Source organism: Kwoniella europaea, chromosome 1 (genome assembly GCF_036810445.1).
Source record: "Kwoniella europaea PYCC6329 chromosome 1, complete sequence".
NCBI lineage: Eukaryota > Fungi > Basidiomycota > Tremellomycetes > Tremellales > Cryptococcaceae > Kwoniella > Kwoniella europaea.
The window spans coordinates 11728081-11747582 of NC_089487.1; the positions used below are offsets into that span (position 1 = coordinate 11728081).

At 44.1% G+C, this 19502-nt stretch overlaps 6 protein-coding genes across 6 annotated transcripts; 4 read left to right on the forward strand and 2 right to left on the reverse strand.

Annotated features, from left to right (window-relative positions):
• Positions 1-166: 166 nt before the first annotated feature.
• On the forward strand, positions 167-1417 carry V865_004458 (ribosomal protein L16; the record flags this gene model as incomplete). The annotated part of the gene is made up of 4 exons (XM_066228238.1): positions 167-340; positions 400-414; positions 519-825; positions 1137-1417. The coding sequence occupies 4 exons, from the start codon at positions 167-169 to the stop codon at positions 1415-1417; spliced, it is 777 nt and encodes a 258-aa protein (XP_066084335.1).
• Positions 1418-1640: 223 nt separating this feature from the next.
• On the reverse strand, positions 1641-2012 carry V865_004459 (uncharacterized protein; the record flags this gene model as incomplete). Its single annotated transcript, XM_066228239.1, has 1 exon — positions 1641-2012. The coding sequence occupies one exon, from the start codon at positions 2010-2012 to the stop codon at positions 1641-1643; it is 372 nt and encodes a 123-aa protein (XP_066084336.1).
• A 625-nt stretch (positions 2013-2637) lies between these two features.
• Positions 2638-3286, reverse strand: V865_004460 (uncharacterized protein; the record flags this gene model as incomplete). The annotated part of the gene is made up of 5 exons (XM_066228240.1): positions 2638-2703; positions 2853-2936; positions 3043-3116; positions 3185-3200; positions 3269-3286. The coding sequence occupies 5 exons, from the start codon at positions 3284-3286 to the stop codon at positions 2638-2640; spliced, it is 258 nt and encodes an 85-aa protein (XP_066084337.1).
• A 437-nt stretch (positions 3287-3723) lies between these two features.
• V865_004461 (uncharacterized protein) lies at positions 3724-6744 on the forward strand (the record flags this gene model as incomplete). The annotated part of the gene is made up of 9 exons (XM_066228241.1): positions 3724-3768; positions 3903-4123; positions 4301-4397; positions 4454-4599; positions 4674-4832; positions 4884-5144; positions 5219-5341; positions 5416-5780; positions 5900-6744. The coding sequence occupies 9 exons, from the start codon at positions 3724-3726 to the stop codon at positions 6742-6744; spliced, it is 2262 nt and encodes a 753-aa protein (XP_066084338.1).
• A 902-nt stretch (positions 6745-7646) lies between these two features.
• On the forward strand, positions 7647-15088 carry V865_004462 (uncharacterized protein; the record flags this gene model as incomplete). Its single annotated transcript, XM_066228242.1, has 25 exons — positions 7647-7836; positions 7897-8092; positions 8162-9192; positions 9277-9836; positions 9899-9995; positions 10065-10399; positions 10452-10552; positions 10614-10776; positions 10837-10913; positions 10977-11271; positions 11328-11432; positions 11484-11686; positions 11746-11938; positions 11992-12138; positions 12198-12335; positions 12392-12517; positions 12579-12791; positions 12859-13096; positions 13176-13316; positions 13376-13751; positions 13819-13954; positions 14030-14329; positions 14423-14745; positions 14835-14982; positions 15041-15088. 25 exons carry the CDS (start codon positions 7647-7649, stop codon positions 15086-15088), a joined length of 5880 nt encoding a protein of 1959 aa, XP_066084339.1.
• A 362-nt stretch (positions 15089-15450) lies between these two features.
• Positions 15451-16719, forward strand: V865_004463 (uncharacterized protein; the record flags this gene model as incomplete). Its single annotated transcript, XM_066228243.1, has 5 exons — positions 15451-15637; positions 15700-15843; positions 15924-16203; positions 16263-16394; positions 16455-16719. The coding sequence occupies 5 exons, from the start codon at positions 15451-15453 to the stop codon at positions 16717-16719; spliced, it is 1008 nt and encodes a 335-aa protein (XP_066084340.1).
• Positions 16720-19502: the final 2783 nt, after the last annotated feature.

Here is a 19502-nt window from a genome sequence, read left to right on the forward strand (position 1 = left end):
TATCTCAAAACGCCGAAAATACCCGAAACGTGGTGCTGTAACTGTACTCATCATGATATTTCTGAAAGTTCAAGTCGATTGATACATCCTTACCTCTTTATGTATACATAGGTTATCTTTGACTCATCTCATAGCACTCAGTCACATCTAAGATACCTAACACACGATGATCGGATCAATAACTTCCCTCCTGCGTCCTTCTGCCATCGCATCTTCATCGCGATTCACCCTCCCTCTCTTCCCCAAACCTCCCACAGCGTCGATACAGCAAGTGAGGTATAGAGGTCAATTAGCACCGAAGAGGACGAAATATAAGAAAGCCGCGAAAGGTGCTCCAGGGGTGAGATTATAGCTTCTTCGCTGTTTGGGATATAAGCTGACGTTTCACTGTTTGCATAGACTCAAATACCTATTGTATGTGGTTACTCAATTTGCAGTCCAATAAATCACGAGGGCGCATACCATAGATTGCTCAATACTGGCACATTGACTGACATTTTCATTTTCCGCTACTATAGGGAGGCTCACTAAAAGGTACTACCCTGCATCATGGAACCTACGGTCTCCGAGCATGTTCCTCCGTCCGAATCTCCGCGGCTCAACTATCATCATGTCAAATGGCCGTCCGAAGAAAGATCAAACCCGTTAAAGGTGCTCAGATGTACCTGAGGGTATTCCCAGATATCCCAGTATGTGTGAAAGGTAATGAACAGCGTATGGGCAAAGGCAAAGGCTCGTTCGAATATTGGAGTTGTAGAGTTAGTCCAGGGAAGGTTATCATGGAGATTGGAGGTGGTGGGATAAGGGAGGAAATTGCCAAAGCTGGTGAGTGAACCTTGATCATACCTGATTTTAGGTGGGTAGTGAGGAGTGAAAACGATGAGTGATCAGCGTTTGCGATTGAGAGGGATATCGAAGAGATGGATGATGATTATCATCATCAAGGATCAGGATAAAATGACTTTCTAGAGTCTCTTTTGGAATTTATCGTCACAAAAATATATAAATGATGATGCTCGGTTGGGAAATAAGTCATAAAATGAGGAAAGAAACGATGTTCACCTTAGGAAGAACATACCATCCCCTATGACTTGCGATACCAGCTGACACACTCTTTCTTTATCAATCTCATTCAGCCCTAAAACTCGCTCAAGCTCGTCTCCCTTTACAAACGGAATTCATCACTCTATCCTCCTCCCCTCGACTCGGTAAGATATCGCACGATAATCTAGCTTCTCCGTCTTATGCTCGACCTGTACCTAATCCGATAGTAGAGTTAGATGTGAAAGATGAAGGTAGAGCCAGGGATGTTGTTCTAGGTAGAGAGGCAGAGGAAGTTGACGAGTTAAGTAGGAGGTTGGAAGGTTCGGTGTTGGATGATGTTAGACCTGCGGCCGGAAAGGAGGTACGAGCGTAGATCAGAGATTCATGATGCATTGATATATCTTCATGAACTGCTAGTATTTGATAAAGGCAAAGGCGGTATCATCGCATGCTTGCCAAATATGCGTTTGCATCTTTAGATACCCAACAGAATACTCCATGAGGGATATCTCTACATCCTATAAAGCATATACATGCATATCTCAATTGTCTATCCAAATACGAACCGTTCCGTACAAGATCGAAAACAATTCGGATCAAAGTACTCCAATCGTATGAGCTACTCCCACCCCATCCAAAAATTCCCTCCAATCCTCTTTCCCTTGCGGCTGCTCCTCCCTTGGAGCATTACTTGAGGTGTTTCTCTCACTTTCATTGATACTATCCAAGGTAGGTTGACATCTCCTCACAACACTCTCCACATCCGTAGGCCACATTGTCCCAGCCTTCGGACAATGTTTGGTTTTCTCGTCTAGTCCTAAATCATCTATGAGCGAAGTGATTGATTTATCCAATGAGGAGAAGATTTTCTCGATAGCGCTGGTGGGAGTGGGACTTTGACGAGAGCATGGGATGGAAGTGGAAGACGAGGTTGAAATTGATAAATTGGATTTGGTATTGGATAACATGATTGGTCAGGAGAGAGGTATGTGCAATTGGAAGATTATGACGATTGACGTGTCTTCAAATGTCGAACTGGAAAACCTTTGCGAATGCATATAGGTATCTTTCGATAGTTAGCGGAGACCGTTCATCTGATACATGGGTGATCGGTCTTCCAATTCCCACTTGTATTGAAAGGACCAACTTTCCAACTTCCCGAAAGATTCTCCGGGATGATGAAAGGTAGTATACCATCGCTCAAACACATCGGACTTGGTATCATATATTTCCATTACCATTCCTCACTTTCATCAGATCATCGATGGTTGAGATCGAAAAAACTTTCAATGTCAGACAACGATGATATCATCTCAAAATGGGTTGTGTGGCTGTATCTTGGTTTACTTGTTTTTTTTTCTAAGACGTAAAGTAGATCAGTATTGTAAGTACTGTGATTGAAAGTAATAATGGACTTCATGGGAGGTATTACCATCAGTAGACATGGCCAATTGATCATCTGGAGTAGTGTCAGTCAGATCAATCGATGAAAACATCATCTGTAGAAGTCGAGACCAATCGATACCGGGATGTTCGGCGTCGAACCATCGCACCACGTCAATGTACCATGCTGCATATTCCCGTATGATCCATCTAATGTACTCTCTCCGTATCCCATACCGAGTTGGTAGCGAATTCCTTGGGAGCGATAGGGTCGGTCTGTAAATATAATCAAAACGATAATGATCAGTAATTCGAGATCCAATTTATCATATGAGCAATGTGATCAACCAAAGTTGACATGTCCATATATCTACATTCATCTGACGTGACGTGACCAAGAAAGAAGAAGAAGAATTACCACTCACACTTTGTCCTCGTAACGATCCAGTCAATCTCCTATCCCGTTCCATCATCATTGTCTCCCATGAATCGAGGTTGTAACGTGGTGGCTATGGTGGATTTACAGCATTCATAAAAATCAGCTTGACCCCCCAAAGTCCTTCTACGATCCAGCCCTTTCAGGATGGTCATCTGCACTGGAACCAATCGCCTCACCTTTCCATCATTCGTTAACCTCTTGGCTGTGTTGAACAGAGTACCGGTAGCTCCAAACATGACAGTCAATAGACCTATCATCAAATCCTTCAAATCAGCTATCATAACTCTTGGTGACTTTCCATGAAGTAGCTGAACATACCAAAAGGAATCAAGGCCTGATAATCAAAAATATACCCATCAGCGTTCCTTACGGGACGTATCCGAGAAGAGAAACCTCGCTCACCTCCCAAGGAACAGGCATTTTTGTCTACTTTCTTCTTCGACGGGACAAGGGTATAGAGGTATCTAAGTGTTCGGATCGACCAAAGAGAGGGATGAGCAGGTTGTGAGTGATCGTATGGATTGTTTTGTGTCTTCTTATTGTCAGTATGATATTTATGAGATACCTCAATATTCATTGGTGTATCCTCTCTGCTGGTCGCATTCGCTCGTACAAGGTAAAGTGATATCCAGACCCGGGATAAATAACGGTAAATTAAATCCACATCACTCAGCATGAATCCTCCATGTGGTTCCCGCGTGTCTTCGAGATCAGCGAACATTGTCCATGTTGAAGAAAGTCGAGTCAAGGTCAAGATTGTCTTGTTGCTTGGAAAGCTATGATCATCATTGACTTGGGCGGAAGCACGACACATTAGCCTACTCGAAGTGACCTCAAAGGCTCACTTATAGCTCATCATGCCACCCAAGAAGCACCAGCCGCCCAAGGCGGAGCCCAAAACAGTGAGTCAAAAGTCCGACCTAAATCCTTGTCCTTGTGATCATCTACAAAGGCTGCTCCCTCTACCTATGTTGAGATGCATCAGTATCTCATTCGATGTTAATAGGATACTGATATTAAAAATCATACCATGTAGAAAGCAGATAATGTCGATGAAGCTCCCCTACAAGCTGTCATATTAGCAGACTCATATAATAGGCGATTCGAAGTTTTGTGTTCAGATCAACCTAGAGTACTCTTACCGCTCTGTTCGACACCCCTATTAGCTTGGACATTGGAAAGTCTAAGTTTGAGTAAAGTAAGGCAGGTGTTTGTGTTTTGTGGAGTACATTCGGATAAGATCAGAGCTTTTATCGAGTGAGCAAACGTCTCTTTTCATCTAAATTCGATCTTATAATGTCAATCATGGACGAAATTGCTTTTTCACGCATAACCACACTTTTTCTATATTCCTCGTCATTTCGCTACCTCACTTCGAGTGTCTCTGATCTGTGGGTATGCCATCATGTACTGACTGATTTTCGTGGGTCGTAGGACATCTCCCTATCGGCATACCCTCGATATACAATGTCTATCCAGTCAGACAGCCATGTCGGCAGGTGATGCTCTGAGGGAGCTAGACGATATGAGTGTGAGCTACCATACCGTAACCATGCCTTGGAAGAGTAACTCATGTCGACTTCATAGGTGTTAAACGCAGAAAACCCATTTATCCTCGTTCATTCACCTATAATATCGAATTATGACATATCCAAGATGGTAGAAGCGCACAAAAAGCGGAGAGAGGAGGATAAGAATTTTATCATGACTATGGGAGTAGGACTCGGTGGAAGGTGAGTGCCCGAAGTCTCTCTGAACTAAACTACATCGATGAGTCAATTGATATACTGATATTCATGTTTGACAGACGTCATCCAGAATCACCCATCATGCTCGTCCATCCACCTTCTTCCCGACTTTTACACTACGTTCAAAATCCCTTATCCCCCTCTCAACCAAGGTTATCTATCCCTTCTCAACTATTCCTTGATCCTTTCCCGGCCAATATCGACACATATGAAATATGGTCTGGTACACCCTCTTCGTCCTCGTCGTCAATCGGTAGAGGAGGATATAGGGATTTGGGAGTGGATATTTGTGAGGCAGACGTTCCTGCTTTATGTACGGAGAATTTCGATTATCATGATCTGAGGAGACATTTCGTGAATGGAGTATTGACTTCTGAGTTGTTGGGAAAGAAAATCGCTGTGCACCTTGTAGGTAAAGATGATTTGAACCTGAATGGAGAAGAGGAGAAGCAAAAGGGAGATGTGAGATCGGGGAATGGTGGGACTTATGTGGAGAGGATTAGAGATACGAGGACTTTTGGAGAGATCACGTAAGTTGAATCGCCCGTCTTTTTCGTGTGGAAAGAACGAATCACCAACTGACATTGTGTTTGTCTGACGATAGCCGAGACGTGCTTAGAAGATGGGCATTCCCTTTGGCTCCTGACAATAACGAACCTGGAGGTGTTCAGTATGAGTTGAGAGCGGGTAATGTGTATATCGCCAAGGATAATGTAGTGCTTTCGAGGTAAGTCAGCTAGGAATTTAGCTCATTCGTCGACCGAATGTCATTTAAGCTGATAATGTATATTCTATACACAGGACGACAACCCTTTCCGGTCCACTTCTAATCGGTCCTAGATCAGCTCTCGCTCATAACACACGTATCCATCAATCTACCCTCGGAGCTGACTGCTCAGTGGGACCAAGCACGACTGTGAATCAGTCGTATATCTTCGACGACGTTAGGATAGGCGCCAATTGTACACTCAAAGAATGCATCATCGGAGAAGGCGTGATAATCTCAGATGATGTGATTGTAGGAAAAGGAGCATTGATAGGAAACGGAGTGAGATTGGGTAGAGGAACGAAAGTACCTGATTTCGCGAGGATTGGGAGAGAGAGGTATAGAGGTGAAGGATTTGATTCGGAGGATGAAGAAGACGAGGAGGATGAGGATGAACGAGGTGAGTCATATCGTTTCATTGGACACCGCGTCACCATGATCTAATAGCATATCGCTATAGACCTAACGCGACCCGGTCAAGTAATATGAATTAACCTATACTGATTACTACACCCCTAGATAACCGCCTGTCCACCCTCGGTCCCGACTCTATAGGTTTCCTCTGGCCAAATGAAGAGGAAGAACCAGCCTCCGATTCAGAGGACGAAGGTGAAGATCCATATGAACACCCTCGAAACAAACGATTACTTCAACTCGGTCGACGTCTATCCAATATCTCAACTTCTACCGTATCACTTTCCACATTATCCAAAGCGTCTTCTTCGGAAGCTTCTTCGCCTTTGTCGGTTGCGTCATCCGCATCGACTTTACCTGATCTTGCACCTTTGTCGTTGAACCAAGGCCCAAGGGAAGAGTTCTATACCGAAGCTAGGGAATCGTTGATCAGAGCTTATGAGGAGGATCATAAAGTTGAGAATGCCGCTTTGGAAATGAGAACTTTGGTAATGGGCGAGAACGCAGGTCAGGATGCAGCTAGAGAAGAGATACTGAAATTCTTCTTATCTAAAGTTGCTCTATCGGGAGGAGCAGGGGGAATACTCAAGTCGACCGTGGGGATATTTGGTAAATGGGGTCAATTAGTTAGGTCATTCTCAACAACGGATTATACCCTCATCGCTATTGATACTCAAAAATTCTGTGTGGATAATGAGTCTTATAGACCTTGGTTTGGTATTATTCTGAGAGGGTTGTACGATTCTGATACGTTGACTGAAGATGAGTTGATTGATTGGAGGGATTCATCGGTATCGAAAGGAGAAGGAACGAAGGATGAGAATGAGAAGAAGATATGGTTGGAAGTTTATGGGAAAGGAAAACCTTTGGTGGATGTGCTGGAAAGTATGGACAGTGATGATGATGAAGATGATGAAGAAGACGAAGAGGATGAGGAGGATAGTGAGTAAGTAGAGGAAGCAATGGCATCTGTAGTCATGTAGTTCTCGTTGCATCCTTTTGTGGTTATGCATTTGCATCTTCTTATCGATCAGTGATACGCGTTTTCGACTCTGAGAGGTTCATCTAATCTGTGACCTGACTTGGGACAAGGAGCTGCCTGCGGATACGCACCAAGACAGCATTAGAGAGTACGTGCAATGCTGGAGTAACATTCTTGGCGACACACGTATTGAGCGACGTTGAATGAGCTGATCCCATCCATCTCTAATTCTTGATGATGACTGCAATACAAGTGATCATCTCACCAGTCCATTTCGACAGTGAAAATTATTTCGTGATTATCACATACATACTCATATTGATATCCTATGCACTCCTACTTCCAGTATATATATATATATATATACGCACAACTAAGGTAATATATTTGTCGAAATGAAATGTTGCAAGGCTACTATCAAGAAACTGACTATTATATGAGGACTCTCGTCCGGGCCAGCAGCTAACGAAACCAAGCTTTATGAAAGATGACTCTACTATACGCACTATTTGAAAGGTATTAATCCTGTGTGGATGATAGCAAATACCAGATTAACGAAGTGCGATCACTGTAAGGAGAAGAAGGAAAAGAATGAAAGAAGAAGAAATCTTTCTCTTCACGAAAGAGGGTGAGGGTGAAAAGTTTGGTTGATCTTGCTCTTACGTAATGACCACGTGTCTTGACCGGTTGACGTAAGTTCCGAAGGAGGAGGGTGAGTGGACTTGAGGTGGACGTGATTTATATTGGGAATATTGGGAATGTTGGACCCAACCCAAAGGAAGGATGGAAGAGATGAACATTACTGAGATGACTACAAGGTGCAGATACGTATAAGAAGGAGGAGCAAGAACAGGATAGTGACTAGTCACCATGTCACAGCATCCTACTTATCCCTATGGGTATACCCAGCAGTCAACTTCAAACGATCATCCACCATCATCATCACAAAGTCAACCTCAACCCCACTCTCAATCTCAATCTCAATCTCAAGCGACATATAATGATCCCTCAAACTTATTATCGGTATACCCGTTCATGACTTATGCGCCAACTGCAAGAGGTAATGAATCTCTCTTCTCCAAAGCCAGTAATCCCGCTGACCCTTCTCTTCATCTTCCAGTCGCTCAGCACCTATCACCTCACACAACCACTTACCCACCTACTCCCAGCTCATCAGACCTGTACCCACAATATAGCGATATCCTCAATCGATTGGATCATCCCACTACAGTCGAAGATTGGGCGATGCGACAGGCTGCCGAAGCTAGACTGAGAGAATTTATGAGTAATAGCACTGGCCATAGGTATTCACGACAGTCAGTATCTCGTCCTCTCTTTACCTTACTAGCTAAAAGACTCTTAAGTACTGATAGGACTTACATCAGACCACCCCCACATACTCCTCAGTCATACAGTCAACCACCCACTCCAACTTCTGCCAACGCTTACGGCGCAGAAGGTCCATCTTCACATGCACTCCCACTGCCCTTTTCCTTCCTACCGACTTCCTCTTCCCAGCCTATCTCGAACGGCCAATTACGCACACCAACATCGACTAGCGGTCACTCTCCTATCCCTCCTCAACGTCAACCTCCAGCTTTTCAGAACAGTCCTCAGGACTATCTCAACAATTTCGTTAACAACACTTTGGCCAGAAATACAGAACCACACATCCAGACACCACCTGCTTCCTCTTCTTCCCGATCGCAACCTATTGTAGCTCCCCAACCTGTCCCTATCACCTCAATGCCCCTGCAAGCTGGACCATCAAGGGAAAGACGTGCCTCTCCTAGGCGGTCAACCCCTAATCCACCTACGATTGCTACATCATCCCAACAAACTCAGACTCAAGTCGGAATGTCTATCCATAGACGTACCTCCCCTCGAAGGTTATCATCCTCTATGACCGATATGAGATCCCCCAACCCACCTTCGTCCGTAGCTTCCACACCGACTCACGAGAGGATCATGCATTCCAGTCCGGCATCTTCTCCTGATCCTCTGGGTCCATCGCCAACTAAGAAATCAAGGAATAACAATAATGGATATACAGATAGGAGCAGTAGTAGGGACATGTCACCATCGATCTTCGGTAGGAAACAAACACCCGATATGGAGATATCATCCTTGTCCGTGAATGATCGAAGAAGTAGTAGCAGCGAAGAAACCCCAAGAGCCAAGTCGCATGGAAAGGTCGTACAAGTTGTCATCCACACAAGGAAGAAGGTTAGTAAAGAAGATCAAGCGTCAGATAGTGATGATGAGGAAGATGAGGAAGATGGTTTGGATTGGGGAGAAGATAAAGATGGGGATTGGAATATGGATAATCACCAAGATGGTAGATACAAAAGTCCGCCAACGAATACGGTGGTCCTACCAAGAGGTAGCGGCAGGACAGGTGAGAGAGATATGAGAAGTATGTTGATCTCCACTATCAGCTCACTCCCTGACATCGATTCCCATGATGAATGTGTAGCTGATCATTTTCTCTGTTGTTCAGCTTTCTGGCAGATATTGATCAATCTGCTCGAAAATATCTTCGAAGAATCCGATGCGTTCCCTTCCAATCCCACTTCAGGTGATCTAGCAGGTAGTCGATATTTCGCAACTACATCGAGAGATGGTAGTTTACCACTATTATCTTTTGAAACTGTACGGAAAGTGTCATCGTACGTTACCAGAGAACAATCTGCACGTAAGAGACAACCCTCCGGTGCTCAAGGCGGAGATGTGGGTCAGTGGGACAACGAGGTGATGGGAAGTATTTTAAGGTTGTTGGAGAGAAGTATGAGGGATATGGAAAGTCTCACCGTGTTTCCTGAAGACAGGAAACCTGCTGTTTCTGCTTCCGCTCAAGCTTCAGGGGAGGGGAAGAAGAAAACGTCGAGTAAGAAGAAAAAAGAACCGATCAATCCGGACGACAATGACGATGATCAAGAATTCACTCTAAGTGAAGATGCTTTGCAGAAGCATGAACGTACATTAGACAGAGTGAGAGATGGAGTGGCAGCTGCGGAATGTGTTTTGATCCTACTGGACTCCGAGGGATTATCCAAACAGGTGAGCATCCTTTTCGTCTTCTTAAACGAAATTCCAAACTCATGGAAGTTTGCCATGTATAGATGTACTCTGAAGATCTTCTTACCACCAGCATAAGCATAATCAAAGAGCAGATGGAGAAGGTCATGTTTCCTATTGTCGAAGGCTTAGCAGGCGAGAGTGAGTCGTGTCTCCATCTTATACTCACATACGATGAGATGTCGCTTACTACGGCTATAACCATCACAGAAATATCATCAAATTACCTCGCTCATATCGTACAAGCAGAAACCATGTCTCTGAAAAAGGGCAAATCGAAAGCTCTCTCACCGCACTTCTCTCATCCTTCCTTCTCCGCCATCGCGACATCAATCATCTCGTCCATCCCTCGTCTCACTTCCATGATCGGTAGACCTCAATTGGCTTTTTCAGACTCACTGGTCATCCAAACTGTATACTTGGCGATTGGACCGTTATTCATCAATGAGCCAGTAACAAAGAGAGGTAGGAAGGATGTAATGGGAAAAGAGGGAGGTGGAGTGATGAAAGGGCTAAAAATGGAAGCTTTGGGCTGTTTGCGAGGGGTGAGCTGCTTGGTACGCTGTGTCGGAACTTAGCTAACGTTACATGACCTAGGCTTTCGCTCGATACGAAGACCAACGACAATGGATCGTAGAAGAGATCTTGAGCTCATTGGTCAGGATACCGGAACAGAATCATGTCCAGAATAAATACGAGTACGTGGTCAGCTAGGAAACTTGTATTCCTGTACCGCATCATAACTGATTTGTACTATAGACTTGCGAACGGAAAATCCATACACACTCTCTCAGCACTCTTACTTCAGCTCATCCAGGCTTCCGCGTACGGCACGATTGACAGAGTCAGAAAATTACATACGTCCGCTGCTGAAGCTGAAATGATGGGTATGAGCGATAAGAAGGTGGATGTTCAGGAAGAGGTAAGTTACAGACATCGAGAAGTTGTAAATAGCTTAGCTTATACCGATCTTGTATCGCAGGAATCGAGGATTTGTGCGGATACTATTGAAAGTACTTTGAGATCAGCTAGGATCGTTGCTGGATACTTGGTACAGAAGTAAGCTAATACCAGACAACAAATTGAAATTCGTTGCGGTGCAATGCTGATCTCAGTATTTAGGTCAACCACTACCAAAGCCACGAAAACATCTCACGATACAGAGTACAAAGCTATCCTGGATCTTTTCTTGAAGGACTTGATGCTTGTACTTTATCGACCTGAATGGCCAGCTTCTTCCCTTTACCTTACCGTCTTCTCCCGAATCCTGATTGTCTCCTTGGAGGATCAGAAGACTGGTTCGGAGGCTACAGCTGCTAAAGGTATCGCACTGGATTATCTCGGTGATGTAGCCGCTAGATTGAAAGGGCTCGGACTGGAGATGAATGGTGAAGGGAAGATAGCTACTCTGGATGAAGTGGGTTTCTTCCGTCAATCACTGCAACGGTTTTGCTAACTAAAGAGTTTGATCAGGTCATTGCCAATGTCGATATGGCAGGTTTACAAAAGCTGATCGCAGCTCAGAAAGCTATCATGAACTTCTTGTCGTCTGCAGCTAGAGAAGATGGATCTCTGATTGTGAGTTGTAAACCTCTTCCTCACAGCTGACGTGCTGATATTCTGTGCTAGTCTTCCCGTGATATGGCTTGTATAATCTGGGCTCAAGAGCTTCAGAGCGCTATCAAGAAATCAACAACTGTAGTAGAGAAGTTGGCCTCGGAGAAAGGCGAAGAAGCTCAGGAAACCAGTCAAAGTCTTCAGAATGTCACTGCTACCCTTAAGAATACACTTAGGAGTGTATGGGCAGGTGATGAAGGTTTGTTTGAGGTTCAGTAAGTCTGTCCGCTTCGTCGTGAAAAAGGGACATCGGGTCTGACTGAGGAGTTAGCAGTGATCCACGGCAAGGAGAAATCGCTACTTCAGCATCCATCGCTATATCTCGAGGTAGACAATTACAGAATGCGGTTGATCCTATCTTGATTGCTCTTTTGGGTGTATTGGATAATCCAGTCGTAGCTCTTCGTTCTAAAGCTTTGAGAGGCGTTGGATCGGTTATCGTGGTGGATCCAGAAGTACTTGGACTTGTGAGTTAGCACCTTTAATATTGTTTGGGCTGAGCTTACGAAAATGCACACAGCCTCAAATACGTCAAGCATTGGAAGACCGACTTTCCGACCCTTCACCTGCAGTACGAGATGCAGCGGTAGAATTAGTAGGGAAATATATAGTTCAGAAACCTAAATTAGCGGCCGAGTATTATCCTCATATTGCTCAAAGAGCTCTGGTCAGTCAATCGGTTCGTGAACCCTGGCGTAGACTAGCTGACATGAATGGTACACCCAGGACTCCGGTTTGGGTGTCAGAAAACGAGTCATCAAACTTCTGAAAGGCATCTTCCCCAATATGGAGATAAAGGATATCAAGATCGATATTTGCTGTCGAATCATCGATCTCACGGATGATCAAGATGAAGGTGTTAAAGTGCGTTGGCCTAATCATATCAGTCTTGCGATTGCACAGCTTATATGTTGCGATAGGACCTGGCTGTGAAAACATTGACCGAATTACTGTATACTTCTGGAGAAGATGCAGCTGGATTATTGGTTGATATCCTGGGAGATTTCAGAGGTAGTAATGGATTACTGGAACGAGCTATGGACGGGGTACGTCTGCTGCTGTTGACTTCGCAACTGGCCCGACTGATCCTGATATCATTTCTACCAGGTGTCGAATGAATGCGATTCCACAAACCACAAAGATCGGTTCGGCCAAACTATCGATTCTCTCATCACTCGCCTTATTGACGCGACTGAACAATCGGACTTTGATTCTCTCTCACATGTACGGGCAATATCGTTATTATGTACTAGTGATCCTGGTCAGATCGATACTCAGAAAGCCGGAGTGCTATTATCGTATCTTCGACCTCCTGCAAATGTGAGCTGCATCTTTCCCTTTAGAAACCGATCAAAGCTGATTATGAACTGCTTCAAATCCTGACTAGTCCGATGATCAAGCTACCAATGAACTTCTCCTGAAGATATTCAGAAAATGTATACCTCCAATGCCAAGAACAGCATCGACCTTCGCATCGGATCTGACAAAAAAGCTCATGCCTATGATATCGAAACCTGCTGGTGGATTCCAAGCTCTGAGAGAGACCATCGGTTGTTTTTGTGCCGTCATCAACTGTTTGACGAGAGATTGGACGAGGTTGATCAATGTTTTGCGGGCTTGTGAGGGTAGGTTATGCTTCCCTAAGTGACGGATAGTGCGATAGTTTTGATTTGCTACTTACAGCTTACTGTTCACTGTTTGTAGCTAAAATCCGACCCATTCGAAGTCAATTCCTCAGTACTGGTACGACCACTGCACCGAGTCAAGCTGCATCAATGATGTTGTATATTACTGCATTGATAGCTGAAGGGTGTAATCTTGATAATGTTGCTTCAAAGGATGACAGTATGTGATTGGATCATGCTTGTTTCGATCGCACAGCTGATGATCCTAAACTTATATAGTGGTCGACCTTGAACTGCGTAAAATCACTTCATCGCCCATATCAGTGTACCTGTATGAGGTCTATCTCGATTTCGCCAAACTCCCTTCATTCCAATCAGCGACTACCATCTGTATAGGATCCTTATTCCGCTCTTATCCCTTTTTGCTCCAAAGAGAAGAGACCTCCGAATGGATGTTGGATACGTTCAACTCGCACAACGAAGATAATCGAGCTCAACTTCTGGGTGCGATCCATGAGTTCCTCGCATCGGAAGTTGAGAGAAGAACCGATAAAGGTACCGGAAATGGTACGAAAGGGAAAAAGGGAGATAAGGGTAAGAAGGAATTGGGCTTCGAGATGTTGCGTGGGGATGCAAAGGAATTACAGGACTCAGAGTGAGCTCATTCTCGCCCAATCCTCTCTTTGATCATAGCAAAGCTGATTAATGGTACGTGATTCTAGTCATTCGACTACGATAGTACAGAATAATATAGAACAGATATTTGAGTGTGCCAGATCCCAGAATTCGGTCACTCAGAATGCAGCGTTAGACGTATTGGGTTTTGTGGTAAATCAAGGATTGTATTCGCCGGTTCATGTGAGTTGTCACTTTCTTATCTTAAATTTCATTCTTGGCACGAAGCTCGACTAATAATTCTTTGTTCACTCTCAGACCGTCCCAATCCTGGTAACACTCGAAACATCCTCTGACCCTCAGATATCCGAACGAGCATTAGGCCTTCATCAGGTTTTGCATCAGAAACATGCTTCTTTAGTCACAGTGTTATATATGGAATCGGCCAAAGCATCCTACACCTATCAAAGAAGTTTATCATCCGAGCCATCCGGTCACAGAAATGGAGTAGCGTTGTTGCAGAATTGGTACAACCTCTTAAGTGAGAAGAGAGTCTGGAAAATTGATTTTTTGAAAGCTTTGAGCAGAGGGTTTGATAGGGATTTGATAGGGGATTTAGTAAGTCTGCGGTAAGATTTACATCGTCCGCTTCCTCAGTGAAAGGCATCAGTAGAAGGCGGAAAAGAGGATCTAGACTAACTCCACATCTAGGATCCGAATTTCGTACTCTACCTTGCGGAGAACTTGGCCACGTTCGAATATAAACTACAAGAAGAACCAATGACGATCATAGTATCGTTACAAAAGATCATATCGACTTGTACAAATATGATCTCGACAATGGAAAAAATAAATTTGACTCAAATTCAAGCTCACCAGCCCAATGAACCTGTTAGAGCAAAAACAATCCGTATTGGTGCTAATGATCAAGAGAACACAATCAAGATTGGTACATTGGTTGAATCGAGTATCATCATTTCTTTGGCGGTAGTTTTGAAAAATCACTTATTGAATTTATATCACTTACCTGAAGAGTGAGTTCGGTGATCTTCCTCTACTGTATCTGCTTCATATACATACGTAAAGATATAGGAGCTGAGTAGTGGGGCTTCTACACGATCAGTAAATGTGCAATTCACGTACCGGGTAAAAAATCAGCGATTGGTGATAAACCCACACAAAGACGTGGATCGGCTGTATTGGACTTGACGAGGGTGCCATATGTAAGGGGTGTACAGACTTTTGGAGAATTCAGAGGTTTACAATCCAGTGTGAGTGAGAGATGACTTTCAGCAAAAGAGATGGTCCTGATGTTTGGTCATGATGTAGTTCTTGAGGTTAATCCATGAAGATGGATCATTGGCTGATTTGAATTGATGATATGATCCCACTCTCATTTTGACTCCTTCCCATTGGGTATGTATCTCGCATTCATTCTCATTTGCATTTGTGTTTGTATAATTGTTGTTGTGTGTATAACATTTCGATTCTGGTTGTATCATATGCATATGTCATGATATATGTACCAACACGGTCTGTATGACGACAATCTGAGATCAGGGCGTGGAATGTTTGTCTGTGGGTGCGCAAACAGTGAACCTTGTTTGAGGATGTCACATCAGCTCATCACATCCACATCATTCCGTTCTCACTATCTCTCAAATGTATATACTTCGCAACGACATCAATCAGTAAGAGCACGATTGCAAATACCTTCGAAAATGGGAGGGAAATCCAACATGAACACTTCGGACAATTTAAATCCCTTATCTATACCATCCTTACGAGATCAACATAAAGATAACAACACACGCAGAGGGAAAATCAAATCATCTCGATTGACCATTCACATCTCAATCTGTACATGTCTGTCATTGATCGGGATATCAATAAACTCGTGCTTATTCTGGCTCCCACTCGCACTCAGTAAGCTTTCCTCTGTCCATTGCCCTTGGAGTTAACAGCTTATCGTCTGCACCTTACTGTAGTCCCGTTCATCGGTATAATAGCTTTACCGGCTTTCGTATCATCCCTTATCGTCCTTATATACGCCATACCCTCATTACTGTACCTCCTGTGGGCACAGGAGGATACTCCGAGTCACGTCAAGGGAGTATTCACATTGAACCCAGGTAAGTGATAGGCTATGGCCCGAACGATATGAGATCAACTGACCTGACCTGTCCACCGTGCTATATACCGTATTGAACAGTGCGAAACTTATCGATAACTCTTCAAGTCCTGAGATGTCTCTCTACTGCGATAGAAATCTTACCGAGATACCTATGGGCCATTGGAAGATGGATAATCTGGGAGAACTTAAAGAGACAAGTAGACTACCAAGACGAAGAACCGGACGTTTTTGGTGCCTCGCGGACAGCGAGACCACAACGAGGGGGATTGCCGGAAGATAACTTTTCAGTTGAGCCTCCTGCTTCATCCACTCACGTGAAAAATAGAGGCAAAGAAGGCATCTTTCATGGATTTGCAGAGTAAGCGAAGTGCAAATCCAACTCAATGGGACTTGCTGATATCTGTTGGATGGTTATAGGTTCAACATACCATACACCAAAAGGAAGGATGGGACGACGGGTTATCTGGATATTTATTTCCCCCAAAAGGACCTCCAGGGAGCATGCCAGGATGGAATATCAGCGCAAAGCTTGATATTGCTCTCTGAAGAGTTAGTATAATCATTATCGTCCGTCAATCCTCTATCTGACCTGTTTTACGAAATGAGCAGATGTTCCGTTCCTCCGCCTACCACATATAGCCCTCAGCAAGCTCCAGATATTGACTCTCCGTCACATCACTCCTCCCATTCGGTCTCCGACTCACCTTGTTCAGCTATCCTCGCCGAAGCTTCACAAGAGCTCATGCCGTTGAATTCAATGACGGTGTTCCACCATGTCGCTTCCTTCCCAAACCGCAGGTATACCTTCATATCTGTTCAGTGTACCTGGTATGGTGAACGGGCTCTTCCACCTCTTGTCACAATCTGCTCTTGATGCAGCGAATGGCGGGGTAGGTATAATTATATGGCGAAAAAGTTCGCCTCGATTGCTATAGTACTTGAATCTTCAAATGGCTCATAGCCATTTTGAGCGTCCACTCCAAAATGAAGATACCACCAGACTAACGGGCAGCCTTATGTCGTAGGAATGTCATAGTTTGCTCATCCGTTGTCATTCATATCGAGAATTCAATATTGCAGAGGATCAAAGCGTCAGTCCCAGAAAACCCGTTCCGGGAGCAAAAGGACTCTGACATTCCCGAGTCAGGCACATTTTTGAGGTGCCCCTTTACCGCTGGCGATGCCATCAAAGAGCGGCTTTTCGCTTGCTTGTTACAGCTCTAGAGATTTACAAGGTCAGTTTACATGTATATATATACTGAGAACCTATCTCTAAATCGTACGGGTCTACGTTCGACATAAATGCATGACGAATGGTATCGTCTGTCCCGATCTTCACTGTTCAGGTCCCGCTCCTATCAGCCGCTAGAAGAAGATCTTTACGTCTCCCAATAAACAATCGAACATTTGGGCACTAAGTAAGAGAATACGCGGAATATGGTCTCTTGGAATAGTACCGCTCACATGCGTTGATGAGATTGGAAGTTCTACGGGTACGACCGGGCAAGAACTTCGGTTGTCACCATGGACAGCCCAGGCGGGGAGTTTGGGAAACTTTCTTTGCCCCGGTATAGGCAGAAGTCAACTGTTCGTGTCGTTCTGCGTTCTCTCTGGCTGTGGTCTGCCACAGTAGTCATATCTAGAGGAGCAATTCGCTAGAAGACATCCGTGTGCCCGCCATCCGGCCAAAGCCGGATCTCGATCAACTTTCTCACCACACGACAATGATGGATCAGATGTTCTAGCTTGAAGCTGGGAGCACGTACCGTAGAGTTGGCCGTTGAGGCACAGAGATTCTATGCGGAATCTTCGAAGCTTGAGATTGCGATGTTGAAGATCTGCCCGTCTTGCATCATTATAGGTCCACTTTTGCGACGTAAGTACTGTTAGCGTAACTTGTAGATGCCCCCATCCTTCGTTTCTTTCTTCATTGCAACGATTTCTGGTTGAATACTCTCTTCATGCCGTAATCCTCTTTTCGTTTTTTTTTCTTCATTTTTTTCTTTTTCAAAAAACGTTTTGTGCTGTATTTTTGAAGGCACGTGAACCTACAGTCAGAATAAGGTATTACATACATTCTACGAACACCGACTGCGCTTGATTACCTGATCGTTCTGTAAGATGCCATAGCTCACAGGTGCGATACGTTAGGACATCAGGCTGTGCATGTTGTCGTACGAGACAGTTGAGGTTAAAAAGAAGAAATCACGATGATCGCAATGCGATGACATCAGAGTCGCAAGCTGAATAAAAGCAAAGATAACCGATGAGCATGACTGAGTACTAACACAGTGAAAGTGAAATAGGTAGAGGTATGTAATGCCTCGTCCCACTCTTGCTATGCTGTTGGTGTTATTGTCACAAGGAGTGATCGATCGAGTCAGAAGACTACGGTGAGCTTACTGTACAGCATTGACCTCTTCCTCTTCGTACACTCGTAGATTTTGTGTATTCCAACGAATTTCATGCCGATACGAGTTTTCTCCGAAATTCAAGGGAGCTGGGTAACTGTCCTAATCTTCTTTGCTTCTTCTTCAAAGGTGGCCAAGCGTCCTGCAATCGCACTATGCAGTAGTACAGAATTACGGTCCGAAGACATCTCTCCCTGTACTATCTCGTAAGGTACTGCCGACCCGGTATGGTTTCGCCCTTTGTTCCGTAGTCGGCGGAGAATTGCTTATACAGGCTAAAAGTAGTAACGATAGTATGAGATAACGACGTCATCGTGTTCCTCCTTGTCCTTCTCCTAGAAAAGCCTTGGCGTAGTTGGACAAAACCGTACATGCACATCGCTCGATGCTGGTACATCCAGCTAGATCGACAAGCAATGTCATGCCTCATGCTGCCTGCTCGTGCTCGTTTAGATCCTTGTTATTTCTGCTCGGCATGCCGTTGCCTGATATCTCTTCTTCCCTTGATTCGCATATGCAAGATGTACGTTGTAAAACCTTACTTGCTGTATTAGCTGTGAAATATCGTAGCATGTGAATCCTGCACAGAGTATCGTAGTATCTGCCACCAGAGAATTGCAGCCCTCTGACGAATTGGTCTAAATATGTTTCGCTTCATATCTTCATTTTCCCATCGTTGCTCGATTAGTAGTAGTACTGCTGGAAACGCCATCTCTTCCTATGAAATTCTTCTGTACCTTTGTGAACATGCACTGTATGAGATTACTCTCTTTCCCACCTGTTCACGATGCTGCACTTTTTGCCAAAATTAAACTTTTTTAGACTGAAATACTCGGAGAAAAAGTTGCCTGTCAACGTAATGAGCTGTTTTCGGATTGGATGATTTGTTTGTTCACCTTGGAATGACAGAGAGAGTTGTTCATATGATTGCTAGATTGAATACCGTTATTACCGTATTCAAATCCCTTTCAGGTACTACAGCACTCTTTTTCCCTCAGTTGTATCAGTTGTAAGCTGCAGTACTTGCAAACGAAGGAATGGAACGATATGCGGGAAGATGTGATTGCATGGTATGATATGGGATGTATGATTTTCGTTGCAGTACATGGCTTGGCTTCTTGGTTGATTTGTTACTCATCGTTATCGTCTCTTCGTCCTTCGTCAAGAAAAGAATATCCTCTCATTTCATTTCCATCGTTGATCGTACATATATAGCATATCGTTTCATTTGTATAAACTATCCATC